The 18,470-nt window shown below is 43.7% G+C and overlaps 2 protein-coding genes across 2 annotated transcripts; one reads left to right on the forward strand and one right to left on the reverse strand.

Moving 5' to 3' along the window:
* Positions 1-1,994: 1,994 nt before the first annotated feature.
* Positions 1,995-3,016, forward strand: LOC109734859 (cold shock protein 2). Its single transcript, XM_020294035.4, has one exon. It carries the CDS (start codon positions 2,096-2,098, stop codon positions 2,711-2,713), a length of 618 nt encoding a protein of 205 aa, XP_020149624.1. The 5' UTR covers positions 1,995-2,095; the 3' UTR covers positions 2,714-3,016.
* A 7,552-nt stretch (positions 3,017-10,568) lies between these two features.
* On the reverse strand, positions 10,569-15,410 carry LOC109734860 (KH domain-containing protein At1g09660/At1g09670). The gene is made up of 7 exons (XM_020294036.3): positions 14,740-15,410; positions 14,219-14,304; positions 13,480-13,625; positions 12,502-12,618; positions 12,282-12,398; positions 11,246-11,389; positions 10,569-11,131 (listed from the first exon to the last, which is right to left on the reverse strand). The coding sequence occupies exons 1-7, from the start codon at positions 14,859-14,861 to the stop codon at positions 10,973-10,975; spliced, it is 891 nt and encodes a 296-aa protein (XP_020149625.1). The 5' UTR covers positions 14,862-15,410; the 3' UTR covers positions 10,569-10,972.
* Positions 15,411-18,470: the final 3,060 nt, after the last annotated feature.

Here is an 18,470-nt window from a genome sequence, read left to right on the forward strand (position 1 = left end):
AAGGCCAAAGTGGGCGAGGAGCTCCCTTTGCCCAAGTAGGGGAGGAGCCCCCTTTGCCTTTGGAAGGAGGCCGAATTGGACTAGGGGAGGTTTTCCTCTTTCCCTAGGCTGACGCGCCAAGGAAGGAAACCTTCCCTCCTGGTGTGGCAGCCCCTCCTCCCCTCTCAACCTATATATACTCGCGGATTTGTGCTATTTTGAATACACAAGTTTTGGAGCCTCCTCTAGTTCTTCTAGTTCTAGTTCTAGTTCTAGTTGGTCCTAGTTGACTAATTAGAGCTAGACTAATCCTCTAATCCTTATAATTAGAAGCCCAATGTGGTTCTAATCTCCTCCCTCTAATTCTCCGACGATGATTAGCTCGGACGGTGAAGCGCTGCCGGATCGTGAAGGTTGCACGCTTGTAACCAAGTAGAGAGGCCGTGCTTTCGGTTTTCGGTTCAAGGGACTGTTTGTGGGCAGTTCGCGGGATCATTCATCAATGGTTCGAGGGACTCCAAGTACGATCTATGCCGACACGTTCTTCTTCCGCTGGAACTCGGTGACGGTAATGATCATGATCATAACCTGTTATGCATCTTCATATTGATCTTAGGTGTGCGTAGGTGCGTATTTTTTTGTTTTCTACTATGTTTCCCAACACGACGGAGGTCATGGAAGGCGTAAAATCCACCTGCGCCACGTACTACTAGACGCGCAACCCCATGGTGGCACCAACTATCGTGGGAACGAATCCGATAGTGAAGAGTAGGGATACGAATCGAGGCTAGATCTAACTATGGTGCAAGCGTGACACATGTTTTACTAGTTCATGCCCATCTCGATGGAGGTAAAGACCCTGCGTCTCGAGCTCTTAGAGCTGTTTCTGTCTTCTTGTCCAGAGATTATAAAGGGTTGCGAATCCTTGTTCCGGAGCTACGGGGTGGTCATATAGAGTGCGCCACCCCTTCCTATAGCTACATTACAAGGGATTCCAGAAGGTTTAATGACGATGAGCACTACATATAGTATTTGGTGAAATGATTGTCGATAACATATAGGCTATGTGTCTGTTGTCGTTCTCGATTCCACGGCTGACTGCTCAGCTTCCCTTGTACGAATATCTTACGTGGTCGAGTAGTTCAAGAGCATCCGAGTAGATTTGGTCTTCGGTGGTTGTCCGGGTAACGAGAGCCTTGAAGGTCGTCCGAGTATATTAGGCCCCGAATGTCGTCCGAGTGATGAGGGTGTCGCAACCCACCCGAGTAGATTGATGACGTGTACGTCTTTCCCTGGCTTTTGTGGCCCCTCATATGACAGGTATCATGCCTTTGGCGGGCCTACTTGGTATGGATATCCCCAACACTCTAGGCCGACCCAAATACTCTTTTGTTGTTTTAAACCCTAAAAAACGTGTGCACGATGTGGTTCGATTCGGGCTCCCGGTTTAGTGTCGAGCGCATTAACCAGGCTCCTTAGTTTTATTTCTTAAAATGTGACGCTGAAAAAATGCAGTTGTTTCCTGTTTGGTTTTCTTTGTCTCCTTTCCCCCTTTTTCTTTTTCTTTCTTAAATGCACGAACTTTTCAAATTCGTGATTTTCCTCAAGATAAATGATCTTTTTTTAATTCGTGAACTTTTTCTTCAAAACTGATGATCTTTTTTCAAATTTCGTGATTTTTTCCTAATTTGATGATTTTGTTTCAAAATCGATGGACTTTTTTTTGTCAAACTTGATGAACTTTTTCAAAGTTGTATGTTTTGCAAAATTGATGAACTTTTTCAAATTGCTGATTTTATTCTCGAAATTGGTACCTTTTTTTCAAAATTGATAAAGTTTTCTTTCAAAATGATGAACTTTTTATAAAATCCGTAAAAAAAAATATTTCACAATTTATTTCAAAAGTATTGAGTGAACTTGCGTTGCTGGGCCGCATGGAAAACCAGCAGGTCCAACTTAATTGTGTGGTTGGGCCTCGAAGCTGGTCTACAAGCCCAACTAAACAGACTATTTATCTAGACCCCCCCCTCCTCCCTCAGTCCTCAGCCACCACCACCACACCGATCTAGGGTTTCCTGCTAGGGTTTTAGTCCTTCGTTTCCGGCGGCGGCGCAAGATGGGTGAGAGAGTGAAGGGAACCGTGAAGTGGTTCAACGTCACCAAGGGGTTCGGCTTCATCTCCCCGGAGGACGGCAGCGAGGACCTCTTCGTCCACCAGTCCGCCATCAAGGCCGACGGCTACCGCAGCCTCAACGAGAACGACGTCGTCGAGTTCGAGGTCATCACCGGCGACGACGGCCGCACCAAGGCCGCCGACGTCACCGCACCAGGAGGAGGTGCGCTCGCCGGCGGCTCCCGCCCTGGCGACGGCGGTGGTGACCGCGGGGGTCGCGGCGGGGGTGGCTACGGTGGAGGCGGCTACGGCGGCGGTGGCGGCGGCTACGGCGGCGGTGGCGGCGGCTATGGCGGCGGTGGCGGCAGCTATGGCGGCGGTGGCGGCTACGGAGGTGGTGGTGGCGGCGGCCGCTACGGCGGCGGCGGCGGCGGCGGCCGTGAGTGCTACAAGTGCGGCGAGGAGGGCCACATCTCCAGGGACTGCCCCCAGGGCGGTGGTGGCGGCGGCGGTGGCTACGGAGGTGGTGGCGGCCGTGGCGGTGGCGGCGGCGGTGGCGGCTGCTTCTCCTGCGGCGAGTCTGGCCACTTCTCGCGCGAGTGCCCCAACAAGACCAACTAGGCGGCGCTGCCCGTCAGATCTGAGTGCCCCGTTCCCCTTCGCTCCTTTTCCTACCGCCTGACTCTGCAGCAAGTCATACCTATACCTATCAGTATTAGTATAAGTCGCCGTAGTGTTCCCCGTGCTTCTCGTAGGAAGAAGAATCGACGATGCGAGCCTGGTTCGAGAAGTATTGTTGGTGGCGTGTTTGTTCGTTCGAAGTTATCTTGTTGTGTCGTCTGATGGGGACAGACTGATCTATCTTTATGTATTGGATGAAATGGACTAAGTTATGCAAGTCAAGTTATGCTATCTGGTTATTGATATCGATGAAACTTGCATGTTTTCATTTTTCCAAAAACAAAAAACAGCTGATCGTTTTTCATTTCGCTCAGATTCAATTTTCCAGCTGTTAGGTCTTTGTGTGCATCTCAGAGCGTGCTCCTCTGGGCGTCCAGGCTAGGATGTTCATTGTTCAGTTGCATGCTTGAGTACTATTGTTCAGAGATTAGTATTAGTATATTTGTTCAGATATTAGTTTCTTTTCATGTGTCATATTTCAGTCAGATTGTCTTTGATGCATGAATGAACAGCCCCACTATTTAGATGTGTGTACTGAGATCACAAGAAGGTTTGGAAGCTATATTTTGCATACAGTTTCTCTATGCTTTCTGTTCCTTGGTCTGTCAGCTTGCATCATTGTTCAGTATATTGGGGTATTCGGAGATTAGTTAATCTGTCTTATTGTATAGTCATTTCTCATTTCATTATTCTGTTTGTTGTTATTCACTCAGTGAGCTCTTGCCTTGCGATGGCTTCTTATGTGCAGTATTTTTCCATATAGTTTTTCTTTTGTAGTCAAGGCCATTCATCTCAGTATTTTAGCTCCTCACTTTTCTTCAGTTTTTCATTCTTCATGACCGATAAATCACGCCGAAGGCTCTACTTGCACTTCTTTTGGTCTCTCTTTGTCTTCAACCTCTTCTTATTCAGTATTTTGCCTTTCAATTCTCATCTTTTTTCTTCAGCTTCACCAGTTTCTTCATTCCTCGTAATTTCTGTTTAAAGTTTGTCAAATTTTATCCATGGAAAATTCCATTATTTATTTATATTGCGGTAATGATTATGACCATTATATCCTTCCTTTTGGAAGTGACAAACAAAGAAACACCCAGAGCTAGACACTTTCTTTTGCATGTTTTTTTTTCATTTGCATGGTTGGTTTTTTGCATTGACGGTGAATTTCAAGTGCAACCAAGCTGTAAATCAGTCACCTTGGTTCATTTTGTACTGATGGATGGAAATAATCGTTTGCTTTCTATGAAGTATGGCCAGATGGTTTTTTTCTCTCTAAAATTGACTGGCAATTGCATTTGTAGCCATAAATGGAACACACACCTTTGCTGATAGTCCAACTAGCATACTTCCGTTAGCTATTCAGAAAAGATGTTGCTCTATTTCTAACTTGTGGGTTAAATTGTTGTTCTTCATTTTAAATTGTTGTTGCCATCTTTCTATAGTCTTCAGTGTCTTGTATCTCATCAGGATTTAGTGTGTGTTTCTTCAGTCTTTTCTCTGTCAGTGTTTAGATTTCAGTGCTATATCAGATATATCTTTACCAACGGCATTTTATCGAACGTGCAAGTCTATCTAGCTTTTTTTCTTATACATTTGGGCCTCAAGTTTTTGTGCCGCTATGTTTTCTTTTTCCAGAGATGATCACACGTATGTAGTTTACCGTGTGTCTATTTAGTTGTAGTGTCAAGTGGCAGGTCATTGTGGGATGATTGTTTCTTGAGTATGATCGGTAGTAGACTATTAAGAATCCTGAAATCTAGGATTTTGGTGGCAAATTAGTACTCTGCATGTGTATTAATGTCAAAGCAGACTATCAAGTACTCCCTCTGTAAAGAAATATAAGACCGTTTAGATCACTACTTTAGTGTTTTAAACGCTCTTATATTTGTTTACGGAGGGAGTATCAATTTAATTTCTATTGGTGATGCTTATCATGTGCATTGTGCGATCAATGTTTCTTGATTTTTAGTTGTATAGTGTTTTTAGGAGCTGATGGATCTTGAATTTGAGGACTAGTTCTGAATCTGTTAAATTGGCCAACGAGCTCAGTGAGTTACATGTCAACAATTTACTCTAGCATGGTATATTTGAACTTGTCTAGCTGGGCAACTTGTACCGTTAATTTGGTTTTGTATATAGTATATACATGACCTGATTTCATATGCTTGGCTGAAAATTGCACTGGTAAAATTCATGTTGTTAGTTTCCCAAGAGTGCTGGCTGGAGGTTTGGTCATTTCAAATTTTCCAACACGCAAGACTATCCGTCCGTTTTACATTTTTGCCTTGGGTTTTTGTGTCACTTCTGTTGAAGGCGGATGTTGTCAGTTTTCCAGATTGTGAAAATGAGTCGGGGAGGAATTACATAGTTTCAGCTTTCATGAAACAGAAAAGCTAACCCGTGAACGTAAGGTTTTTGGTGATCTCCAGCGAACACCCTTCCTCAGCCTTCAGCCTTCATCCTCATCCACCCTCTGCCCCACTTTCCTCTTCCTTGCCGCTCTCTTCCAGGCAAGCAACCGCCATCTTCGGCAATTCTTGCCGTTTATCTCCTGTGGTTGAGGTCCGCCCGTAAGTCTCTATTCTCGCTGTCGATCTCTTCTGCGGGAGGTCTACTATGAGTCCTTGACGACGAGAACGGAGCTCGACTTGCTGATGTTCTTCCCGTTGGTGAGCAACCCCACTCTTTCCCGATGGAACCAAACAGCTGAAGGGTGTGCGAGGACGCACGGTCGTTGCCCGAACCGCCATGGATGGACTCGCTTGAGTTCCTCCGCCGTGTCGGCGTGCCTTGCAGGTCGTCGCCCCCCGGGAGATCGAGGCCAGCGTGGTGACCTACGATTTGGACTGGAGCCCCGGCGCCTAGCTGCTTGCAATGGCCGCCTTCGGCCGCCGCAAGGAGCTCCCACGCCAGATCTGACACCGGGCAGCCTGCTCCCAAGCCTCCAACCACCGTCTGCCTCGACGGACTGCCGCGTGGTGCTCATCCCCTTAGGTTCTTCTTGCCCTTCTCGCTCCCTTCCTTCCATCTTTCTTCTTCTGCTTTTTGTGCTCCCAATTGATGTCCTTGCTGGTCTATGGCCATGGCCGGCCCTTGTGTGTGCACTGTGCGACGGACCGTGCCACCGTGGCGTGGTGCTCATCCCCTTAGGTTCTTCTCCCCCTGCTGGCTCCCTCCTTTCCATCTTTCTTCTTCTGTTTTTTGTGCTTCCCACTGGTGCGGGCTCGTTGGTCTATGGCCATGGTCGATCCTTGTGTGCGCACTGTGCTTGCTGTGCTTCCAGTTCATATCAGTATAATTTTGCCATGTTACACAGTTGCAATTGGTGAAGGCACTTTCCACACCAGTTTTTACAATCAGTAAACTGCCATGGCAATTAGTCTTTCTTTTTGCAATGACACCTTACATATTTTTGCCATTTTATACAGTTGTTGATCGTTGCTGTGAATGCAATTTTCACCCTTCACAGTCCGTAAAATTGCCATGGGCCTTGTATATAAAAATGGAGAGTATAATTTTATGCATAAAAAACGAAGTGGCTTCGTATATTAAGTGATGACGTTTTTTGTTTATTAAGAGTTGCTGTTTTTTATTTATTAAGAGATTAATTTTTTATATTAAGAGATGGCATTTTTTTATTGAGATATGGCATTTTTCTTCTTCTTTGTTACATGGGAACTCAAATTATAGGACCATGGCAAGTTTAAATATATTTATGAATATCCATGGTGAATTTATGATATTAGAGGACGACATTTTTCAAAAGTAAGCATGGATTTTTTCTTGAAAATATTTGTTTTTTATCCTTCACATTTTTTTGTAAGAACAAATGTTCTAGTATATAACATGGAAAGTTTGAAATATGTTCTTCAAATGGTTACATTCGGTTCTTTCTGGTTTTGCCATGGCACATTCAAAGCATTATGTTTCCCATGGCAAATATCATGGCAACTTTATATTGGCATTTTTCTTACAGACAAATGGGGTGGCAACTTTTTCTAGGTGTTACAAAAGGGTTTCATGACATGTGTATTTTTTTCACACATGGCAAATTTGTCATGTTTTGTATGGTACTTTTATAAAAGTTTTGCCATGCATGGTTGGGCTTTTTTGGCCCAACTGGGTTCGATCTCACCACCTCTTTTGGAGGCAAGACAGCCAGGCTTTCTATACCTACTAATAAAGAAAATAGGTATTTTTAGTCCGTCATGCTATTTTATAGAAAAATCCTTGATGTTTCTGACATTAAACCCGTAGTACATATCAATTTTTTTTAAAAAAAAACACTCATATCTTTTAAACCGTAACTTCAAATTTAACATGTTATATATGAAATTAATTAGAAAAATGTAGAATCTGAATATGATGTTAGTTTACATGTTAATCATTTAAATAAAATACTCCCTCTGTTCCATAATGTAAGACATTTTTTGACACTACACTAGTGTCAACAAATGTCTTACATTATGGGACGGAGGCAGTACTATCTAGGGTGCAATGTTAAGCATTATCCGTCTTTCTTTCATATCGGTACTGATCCGGATTAAAGATGAACACCTCAGCAAAATTAGGATCGGAGATGGAATAGAAGGTAAATTTGCTAGAGACACTCAATAAATAAGGACTGCATGACAAGAAATAAAAGAAGGACCAAATAAAGATGGGGTGTCCGTCATAAAAGAAATAAAAGAGAAAATGCACAGGAGACCAGATAAAGATGAGATGTTGCGCTATTTCTCCTATATATAGGAAGAAAAAAAGAGGGCGTGCATGCATGCATGACAAAAAGTAAAAAGGAGGTATGCATGACAAAAAAATACATGTTTGATAAGATATAAATAGTGATGAAACATGGATCAATGTCTATGCAGAAGAGATCAGATAAAGATGAGACGTTGCGCTATTTCTCCTATATATAGGAAGAAAAAAGAGGGCATGCATGACAAAAAGTAAAAAGGAGGCATGCATGATGAAAAAATTAAAATAAAATACATATTTGATAAGATATAAATAATGATGAAACATGGATCAATACCTATGACATGTATGGCAATAAATAGTGATGAAATAGGGGCACATGTACCCGCGTTCACAGAAGACAAAAATGTTCTTTCCTAGACAAAAAAAAGTCTCTCTTTATGATAAAAAATCATGTATCTTTTTTTAACAACTGTTCATGTATATAAGAAATATGCATTTGAAAAAGGGTGTTCAAGAGTTACATCAAAAATATTTGCACATACATAATACATATATGTGTACTTCTCAAAACAGATGAAATCAGAGGAGTGGTCCATATCAAATGTGGCACTCTACTGCTATTGTTGGGCTTGAGGACAATAAATGCGACACCAACATCTTCTTTCAGACAGGTTGTAAACGACAAGCCAAGAGACTCTCTAGCAAAGGGGTGGATAAATTATTAGAAAGAAGATGTTGGCGAACCAAACTAGGTGAGCATAGAGGAGGAATGAGGAGTTCCAGAGTGACGCGAGGATGAGCTCGGGAGGGCGGTGTGAGGACGAGCTTGAGGTCATGGATCGGAGCTAGGAGCTGGAATGATGTCGAACATGTCCTAAGTTGGTGATGCTTAAGCTGGAAGCCATCCTTGATGCACACATGTCTTCGAAGTGTGCTGATGTATTATCGCTTGTTTTTGTCGTTTTTCTTTACCTGCCCATAACAACACCCTATTCTGCACATGACATGAATAAATGCATGATCACTTGCCCGTTTCTTTGTACGTATTAAATCTACAACAAGCCGTGTTGAAATAGATGACCCGTGAAATCTTCAACTACGCTTTTGTAGGCTAAGACCATCTTTATTTGGGCCGTAGCTACAAATTCTCAGATTATAGACCATTTTTTGGTAAATTAAGAGTGTGTGGTATTCATTTCTTCCCTTGCAACGCACGGGCCTTTTTTTCTCGAATACGCACAAGCATACGTATCATCGCATTAGAGAAGAAGCGGCAAAGAAACCGAGTACAACACCTTTCGGCCATTACAACGCCAAACACGAGGATTAGCAGCCACACACACCTCACGCGAACTACGAAACGTGCATCACCTAGATCAAGCCCAAGCTGATGCCATGAGGCAAATCACAGAGCAACCAAGCCGCGACAGAACCAACGCCGTAGACCTCTACAACATGACCAAGACCCGAGGACAACACAAACCAACGCTAGTATTAACTCATATCAAGAAGCAAGTTCTGTTCTGGAGAGGCAGGGGTTTTATGAAACTACTATGCAGACGTTGCTTCATGGGATGATTTATGCCCGATGCAAATCTGATGCTCCGCTGCACTTTTCGCCCACGCATCAACGGCTTGATCAGGTGGGTCGCGCACAAATCGTCCAAGTTGCGTCGTGTGTATAGCACTGTTGGGGGTTTTATCACTGTGAACGATTTCGTTCGCTGGTTTCCCCCACCTCGGGCGAATGAATCGTTTGCTGCAGCCTCAACGCCTCACCATTTGTACAGGGTTGTATTTAGTGATCCTGTCGGCACATTCAACCCGTCTAACAAATCTTGATTCGTCCCCCAAACCATGTGCTACGATCCCAAATAATCAAGTTAAAATACTCTGCGTGCAGGATCATGGTCCCAGATCTTCAACAGTAAGTGTATTTGTTTAGCATGCCAATGCCCATTTCTATATGCCTATGTAGTACGTACTCTCCCCTGTCCTTTTTACTCTGCATATAAGAAGCCCCTAAAGTCAAACTTTAAAGTTTGACCATATTTATTTGAAAAATATTAACATCTATCATGCTAAAGTTATATAATATAAAATTTAAGCAATGACGCATCTACCGATATTGATTTCACATTGTGAATGTTGGCATTTTTTTTTATAAAGTTGGTCAAACTTTACAAGGCTTGACTTCAGACAAATATTATATGCAAACTAAAAAGGATCGGAGGGAGTACTTGTGTAACTGTCGACCTGTCCGACTCTGCTGTTTAGTACTCGAATCCAATGCTCGCCTGGAAAATGTAACTTGACCTTTAATGCGTCCTTGCTAAGCAAGGCTCAATGATTCTCTGTCATGATAGAAGGAAAATTTAATCACTTGTGCTGTCAATCCCTCCCATTACGTCCGCATGTCATGATACAAGCTTAATCTGAATTCAGCAGTCTCCGAGTACTTATAAGAAACAAGGCACGTAACTTGCTGATTAAGACTAGAAGCTCCATTGGAGAGCTTAGTGCAAAGTGGTGTGTTTTGCCTCAGATGAAGGGAATCCAATCATGTCGCCTTAGACTTAGCACTTAGGAATAGACCAAGCACAATGATGCCATGAATTTTGGAGCACCTTCCAAAAATATGACCTGCAAATGGAGTCAAAGCGCACGCGTTGCTGTCTACAACACCTGGAATTGACATAATTCTTATACACATTGAACAAGTCTTTCATAGCTTATGATGACTTATTATCTGCGTTTTTTTAGCATTTTTGCATAGGAAAATATAATAGCGACTCCGACATGTATACGAAGTAAATCTCTCAATTTCATGCGCTCCCGAGCATTTGTCGGTAAAAGGACGGGTCCGTGAAATGATGGTAGAGTCATCATGGATCCGTGGAGGAGCAACTTCGTTGTAGGTCACATACCACTATCACAGATTCACAGTTCAGTTCATTAGACATGCCAATAAAAGCATGCACAACGAAATCACGTGCGGCGATAATCATGATGTTACAACGGCAGAGAGACATGCTTACTACTGTACGAGGCAAGTGAGTGATCTTCATGATGTTGCTTGAGGTTCATACATTGGAATGCCATTGGGAAAACAAATCTTATTTAGACTTGCACCAACCATGGACATGTTACAACTGACAAAAACCCTGATTATTGTCCACAACTATTTCACTTTGAACCACAGATCAATCACGTTAACTAACCCGAACCGACAGCGTTAATATTTGGGAGTCAAATAGATACACAGAGAATAATCAATAAGACCAAACAGCAGGCCCCGATTCCACGAGCAGACGGAACGAATTTCTTCCATAGCGACCATTCATCCAAAGATATATCTCAGCTCGTATCACAGATGCGACCAGCCTCAAGGCCGGTCCCCCATATGCATCAGGAATCATTCACAGCAGTAGAACAGGTTTGCGCGCAATCTGTTCAAACCATGGTCACCTCAGGCAAATCAGTATTCAGAAGCACGGTCGATTAGCGGCCCGTTTTCGCACGTTTCATCCCGGTGGAGTTGAAGGGTGATACACTGGGACTGAGATGTGGGCTTGGGCTTGGGCTTTCCTCCCTTAGAGTTCCATTCAGTATTGCCAATTCTCTCAGCTGTTGCTTCTTGAAGTAATCCATGGATTCATCCTGGTGATATGTAGTAATACCGTTAGCGAGAGAGGTAAAGCTGACTCAATTCAAAGAAAAAATGAGGTCATGGAAAAGTGGGAACTGGGACAGATAAGATGGAAAGGGACATACTACTGGTTTGAGAAGATCTTCCAGTATGACCACAGCCTGGTTTAGTCGCGCATCAACGATATCCGCCGGAAACTCAGCTTCGATAAGCACATGCAGTGGTTCGTTTAAGTGCTCATAGCCAGGCTTATCTCTAAGCTTGTTTTCCTATTCAATAAAAAAATCAGCTTTTCAGAACCTCTCCAATAATTTTTGGGAGGAGTTGTTAAACACAAGAGTTAATTCTGTTAAGCATGCTTACAAAAATATAGATTTTAGTAACTAGTACCCCCTCTGTCCCAAAATAAGTGACTCAACTTTGTACTAACTTTGGATGGAGGGAGTAGTTGTCTTGTTTATGCACGGGCCAACTAAAAAAGCATGAGTGCATGTTTTCAAAAGGGATGCCACTGAAATAGTTTTGAAAAACAATAAACACTCCATACTATCCGGGCAACAACATGAGAATATAGGTAAGATGAATATAATTAACACAACATTTTAACTGACAGCTCTACTAAAATATCAAATGTTATGGGGTGAGATACAACTGGTGAGCAAACTTAGAAAACGGAACCTAGAAGGTTTGTTTGGACTTTCTGCACTGTTTGTGGGTCAATTACTAGTAGAATTCTCATCTTAACAAGCCATGGCTTGAAGCTTATGACGCTAGAACATAACAAATAACTGAGCAGAACTGGAACCGTCCTTTTACTTCAATCAATACAAATGCTGCCCACTACTAGCTCAACATCTATCAGCCTTTTACTGTGTAAGGCATACTGTACTTCTAAAACGTGGGAGTTTGCCGCCAAAAAAAACATGGGAGTTTTACATTCATTCAGAAGAGTTCAGGATCAACCTTCAGTTTTACTTTCATATCCAATTTAATTAAGAAATAACAACCATATATACTATATCTATATTTTTTAACTTGCAAAAATAAGTACTGTAACGGAACATGGTCCTAAAACATCTCTAGAAAAAAGGTGGTGCTAGAACATTCTAAGCGTGTGAGTAAGCAACAATGAAATGGTGGTTCTAATCTGTGTTTAATTACCTTCACAGTATCTTTCACTGAACCACGTCCACGAATATAGACTCTACATTGTGTTGTAGCTTCAACTCTTTTCAGGGAGTTTCCTCGTGGCCCCAACAAACGTCCAACAAAGTTGAACTACTCATAACAAAAGATTGTAGATGATTTGAATTTAGCAAATCTCATAATCAAGTTAAATAGTTTATCAAAACAGCTTGAGGTGAAAGTACGCCGTACATACATTTGGATACTTTTCTGCTGGAACATCCATCCTGACAAGTTTCTTCACAACGGGGCCGCCAACAACTCCAGGACCACCATTCCAGCCCATGGATGGTGAATTATGTATCCCCATATGCTGAAGAAAGGCATTTTAATATAATCAATGAAAAGAAATAATATGAAAGTGTTTCTATTTGGGATTGGAGATGGCCAGTGTTACATATTAATTATTAATACATGATAAGAACAAGTTATACAAGTCTCTTAGTTGTAATATCAGGAAAATGATATGAATAAAGAGTCCATATATCCACACCACTTCCTTAACAAAACCCAGGTTGATTCTTTACTGTATTGTCGAATTATGATTTTCATGGGTGGATGAAATTGCTGACAGGTCGTAACGATCGGTTACAAGAACGACTGGATGAGGTTTACCTGGTGTCAAGCTTCTATCATTTACATATTATTCTCCTTATGGGTAGACCCAGTGGTTCATAATCATTAATCTCGCAGGAATAATTTTGAGATCCAAGGCTTGGATGAAAATCACCATTGAGCTAGCAAGAACGTTGTCATTTTCTCAAAAGGAAAAAGTCAAAACATGCCATTCTTGAATTATTCAAAGCTATTAACATCTGTATTGTAACAGTGGCTGTAACTTGATTGGTGCTTTTGAAACCATTCCTATTAGTATCACAACGTATAGCTTTCCTTTTTTCCGTTTCATGTTAATGAACTGGACAGCTGACTGAGACTCGGTCCTAAATTGGTTCATTGGTTCCTGCGAATTTCTAAACAGCTTCAAGGATAACATGAACTAGTTGGCAGCACTGGTAGAGATTTGCATATTTGAAATAGCCATATTAGAATAAGAAAAAAAAAGTAGAGAAGGTAGATATAATCATGCCAGCATTTCTCTAACAACTATATAGAACGTTAAGGCAGTTAGGACTTGTAAAACCAATAATTAGAAGATTGTATGAATTTGCACAACCTCTGCATGCATTCCAGTCCATCCCTCCATATCCATTGGTTGACCGTTCATAGGGTGGCCAGCTAATCTTAACGGGCTACCATAATCGAATCTCTCAGGTTCAACAAAATTTGGGTTAGGTGGCAAAGAAGATGCCCGCAGAATTTCTGCATTGAAGAAAACAAGCCAGTACGAAATCCGTTAGTTCTATTTGTGTCACTTTAAATCAGGGAGAAAAATGTCCATGCTATGTTTATATCTATAACCTGGAACTACAACTGGATGTTAGAATTTAGAAATCGCCACTCAAGTAATATAATGGTTAAACTACGATAAAGAAGTGAAAAGTAAGCATGTCAACTGAAAGATATGACTGAGGAACTTAAGGGTGTTAGACTGTCTGGTATTCTTGTTTCGTCAATGAGTTAGTCCTGCATGTTATACAATCTCAGGCAGCAATTTATGTGATTTACATGAATGCCATCATTTGGGATTTCGAAGTAACGGTATGGTGGAACAAGACAAGATAACACATTCTGAAAAGAAATCCTCATGAGCAGCTTTTCATATAAAAAGAACAGACATGATTGTTCAAAGAAGAATAGCAAATTCTTCTGACAAACAGCGAAGATGGGTAAGAATAGCAACTGGGTGAATGTAAAACTCTAATAGCAACTAGAATCTGCGGTTATGGAACTACATAAACAAATAGCTTCGATGTAATTTGAAAAAGAAAAAAAAGAGAGAGAAGGGAACAGACCTTGGTTTAAAAGCCTGTTACAAAATGGAAGAACTTGCAGGAAAGGAACTAGCTTCTGCCTCTCGGCAAGTAACTCAGCAATATACCTACAAAACAAATAATCTCATTAGTAAGATCAGCTGCAAGTACCACAGGCACATATTTACTTAAGAACAAAAAATAAGAATAGCACCAATAATTAGCGACCTAATCAAAAGTCAAAACAACGAGCACCCTGCAAATGAACTTCACACTACCAGAGGCCAATCGAGGACATCATGCCCATTTATTCGTAACAGCAAGCACAAATCTAGCATTAGCAGGCAATCCGCAAATCCTCAACTTGGCACATCACTACAGCGCGTGTGGACATCATTTGACCATCACCGAAATCACACCAAGACGGTCCAGATTAGGCACAAATCTCGCACGGCCAGAGTCAAATCTCACCCCCACGACGATTTTTTCAAGCTAGCAGGATCGGCGCGAAGATAAAAACGAAAACTTCACAGCAGTTCACAAGAGGAGGATGAGGCACAGACCTCTCCCTCTCGGAGGCAGACGACCTCATGGGGTTGTGGTGGTGAGGGGAAGAATGGACGCCGGACGGCGAGTACTGGAAGAAAGGGGGCGGCGGGATCCTCTCGTCCATGGCTCCCAGCATGAGCAAGAAACCAAAGAAGAGCTCCGCAAGATTGCAATCTCCGGGCAAGACAGGGAGCCCAGGGAGCCAGGAAATCTGGAGAACGGAGGAAGAGCAACAGCTGGTAGCTATCAAGGCAAATGAATGTGGTGGAGGCCCTATATGGAATCCAATGAAATCTGGAAAAGACAGGAAGGTGCCAAGAACCGAGAAATAAGTGCAGGGATGGGTGGGGATTTGATGATTATATATGCTATGGATTAAACAACAAGGGGAGGTGATAGCTGGGTTTGCGTCGATCAATTATCGGAGCCCAGGCTGTGCGGGGCTGGCAGCAGCGGCAGCAGCAGCGCTTTGTGGCTGCCTGCCTGCCCGCCCGCTCCTGCTGTTCTTGCTCGCTGTTCCTCCTCGCTGTACTGCAGCGTCGCGCGCACCCTGTGGACAGGGGGGGTGGGTGACCGGTGAGAGGGAGGAAGAGACAAGCCGGGGGCCTTGGATGCTCGCTCACTGCTCTATGCAGCTGTGTGTCTCACCGGCTTCTGAACTTCGGGCTATTCGAGCCCTCACTGCTTCTGTAGCTCTCCTTTTTCTCGTGTTTATTTTTCTTTTCTTTTGGCAGATATTGTCATTTCCGTCAGTTATAGTATTTGAAAAAGAAGATGCTTGTGCTACTCCTCGACTCTCGCTTCCAAGTCAACGATACGGAACCACTCCATTTCGACACCTTGATCGGATGGCTATTATCGCTGAGTCAGATTTTTTTTTGTGTGTGACTATTTTTGGCCAAGGCTCGTTTATCCGCCCGGTCAACGGCGTTCCACATTCCAAAACCTCAAATCTATACAAAATCATGCGCGTAGATTATTTAACAATGCATATTAAGCAAATCGATGATAATAACACAAAACAATTCAACAATAAATAGTTCAGACTAAAAAATCACTCCTACGTAAATTATAAATATTATTCAAAGTATATAATTCAAGCATAAAATTCATAGGACATCACGCCAAAACAACTTATGCAATGAAGAGATTATAGAGGAGAGGAACAAAGGAGGAGGTCAACAAATGAATCCTAGATCTAACCACCTCCCCTTCACTTAGATGGGATATTATGTCTTTCGGGGAGGGCTAAAGTCGTCGCAAAAATGGGGAAAACCTGATCCCAACGGTCCCTCTAGTTGGGGAAGAAGAACCCTATAAATAGGGTTCAACAGATTAGCCATTTCGCAAATTTGCAAGTATAACAGGACGATCCATATGTAAAGGTCAGGATAGTCCAACCCCCAAACCGAGCAACCGCGAACGATAGACCGGACGATGCAAACACTGAACCAACCAGTAGGAAAAATTCACATACCTGGTTTAAATCTCCCCCAAAAAGACATAACTTACTAGTACAAACTCTGCCTTCAATGATCTTAGGTGCATTTTGAAGCTAACTACAACCTCTATGTCCTCGAACAGAGAACCATCCAAGACCAACAGAAATTGAAAGTGCAACATATGCAAAGGTTTGAGCACTCTTTGCATGAAGCTACTCGTTGGACAACCCCTCTCCATAGTAGGACTATCAAACATATAATCTAGTCCCATCAAGTACCTTGGTACCAATAAAACTAAGAAAATCTATCATACATTTGTCATGTGCATTTCACATGAGCTCGATGACGTTCATGGTTACCTCAAGTTTGGTTCATTTTTTCATGATCATGGTCACCTGCGGAAAACTCTCAACCCCCTCCCCCTCACCCCATATTCTCATACCTACGGATGCATATAGACACATTTTAGAGCGTAGGTTCACTTATTTTACTCCGTATGTAGTCCACACTGAAATGTCTAAAAAAATTATATTTATAAACGGAGGGAGTATTTATCTAATATACAAAACGTTTTTTTACATATAAAGAAGCTCAATGCGGCGCGCCACGTTATAGTCGTGGACTGGTGACGGTCGGTTGCGACCGAGCGAGCAGTGGAACGGATAGTATGGGCAGGTGGGTACTTGGCCCATTGGCCCCACCCCGACAGACCACCCGTCACGGGAAGACTTGCCCATACGGCCGGCCGTATTCACACCGGCTAGTCCGCTTCAGCACGATAAAACTTTGCGAGACCCACACAGCACACGGTGAAGTGGACGTTTTCTTCTTCAGCTTACCTTATCCTCCTTTTCTTCATTCTGTCTGTTATTTTTATTTTAAATAAAAAGGGCTCTAGTACTTAAAGATCAGGCTTACGTGCACCTATCACCTGCGACCGACCAAGGCACGTGTGAGACTCCGGAGGTCCAGCACTCCACCGGCCGAAACAGCAGAGACCCGGGTATGGCCGGTCGCATCGCATGCACATTGCACTGGATTGACGCGTACTACGGCGAGGTTTGGGCTCCTGTCTATTTCACGCACTGCACCCCATGGCCGGTCCGGTGCAACGCCAACATGTGCAGGCGCTCCGATCCTAGGGTCACTTCTTCACATAGAAACCACACCCTCGGGGGCTCCCACGATCGCCAAGGCGATCTGGCGGCGATGGCGGGCGAGGCGGCGGCTTCGACGCCGGCAAATACGTCGGGGCAGAGGGGATTGATTCCTGGAGGGGGCCACGAGCTGGGTCTCTTCAGCGGGAGGGAGTGGGAGCAAATCAAGGAAAGATCGAGGCGGATCTTTCGGGGAGCGATAGATCGGGACCAAGTCTTGATCCGGTCGAGAAGAAGAGCGAAGGAGATAGCTGATTTGCTGGCAGGTGAGACTCCGTCGAGGTCAGGGGAGGAGATTAGGAGAGGATCGACCGCGCGCCCCGCGGGATCGGAAGGGTGCATCTCGCAGGGGGTGGGCGTGGTTTTCGCCGGTTCTTCAGAGAAAGTTTCAGTAGATAAGGCTAGTTATTTAATCCTTCAGGATTGTAGAATCAGATTGCAGCGGGGATTGAAGGTTGTTTCGATTTTGTTTCCTGCCGTTGGGGAGTCATTTGAGGGAAAGGGAGGAATTCTTGGAGCAGTTATTAGGAAACTGCTCATTCATGGCTTTTTATTCACCTTTAATTACATCAATTTCGTTCCTGAGGTTGTTTGGAAAGGATTTGTTGCTTGCTATATCTGGGGACTCGGGAGAGGCTGTCTTCCATCTTCTCTTGAGCCCAAGCACACCCATCTTCTCTCTGCTCAATCCACCTCTTGCCGTGGCCTAGTCTGTCTATGGCGGGACAGGGAGAGCTTGTGAGCAGTGAGGTGGGGGAGAAACCTGTGACTGTGGTGGGTTCCAGGGGGGGGGGGGGCGACGGATGCAACGACGGGTACTTGCTCCCCGCCGGCGCTCGGCCAAGCTGGCCCCTCCTCCCACCTAGAGCCGCATGACCAGCCGGGCACGATGATTCTGGGGCGTGGCCGGGGTGAGGGCCGTCCTCTCGTCATTGACATGGAGGCTGCCCGCAAGGCCGTCAGCGGATTCCTAGTGGTGGGGCGCCTTCTCTCCCCTTTCCAGGTCAATCCGAGGGTCATTGTCGACGACCTCCGGAACATGGCCTGGAAGAACCAAGGGGTGTTCACCATCCAAGAGGTGGACAGCGCGGACGGGAGGTTTATCCTCAATCTCGCTGCTGACAGTGACCGTCGCTTTGTGCTAAA

Source organism: Aegilops tauschii, chromosome 1 (assembly GCF_002575655.3).
Source record: "Aegilops tauschii subsp. strangulata cultivar AL8/78 chromosome 1, Aet v6.0, whole genome shotgun sequence".
Taxonomy (NCBI): Eukaryota; Viridiplantae; Streptophyta; class Magnoliopsida; order Poales; family Poaceae; genus Aegilops; species Aegilops tauschii.

Excerpts from the sequence above, each read along its gene's own strand:
- LOC109734860 (XM_020294036.3), bottom strand. The coding sequence starts at position 14,861 with ATGCTGGGAGCCATGGACGAGAGGATCCCGCCGCCCCCTTTCTTCCAG. Across the intron at positions 14,305-14,739 it reads TCTGCCTCCGAGAGGGAGAG|GTATATTGCTGAGTTACTTG; the intron begins GTCTGTGCCTCA and ends TTTGTTTTGTAG. Across the intron at positions 13,626-14,218 it reads TAACAGGCTTTTAAACCAAG|AAATTCTGCGGGCATCTTCT; the intron begins GTCTGTTCCCTT and ends TCTTCAATGCAG.
- LOC109734859 (XM_020294035.4), top strand. The coding sequence starts at position 2,096 with ATGGGTGAGAGAGTGAAGGGAACCGTGAAGTGGTTCAACGTCACCAAG.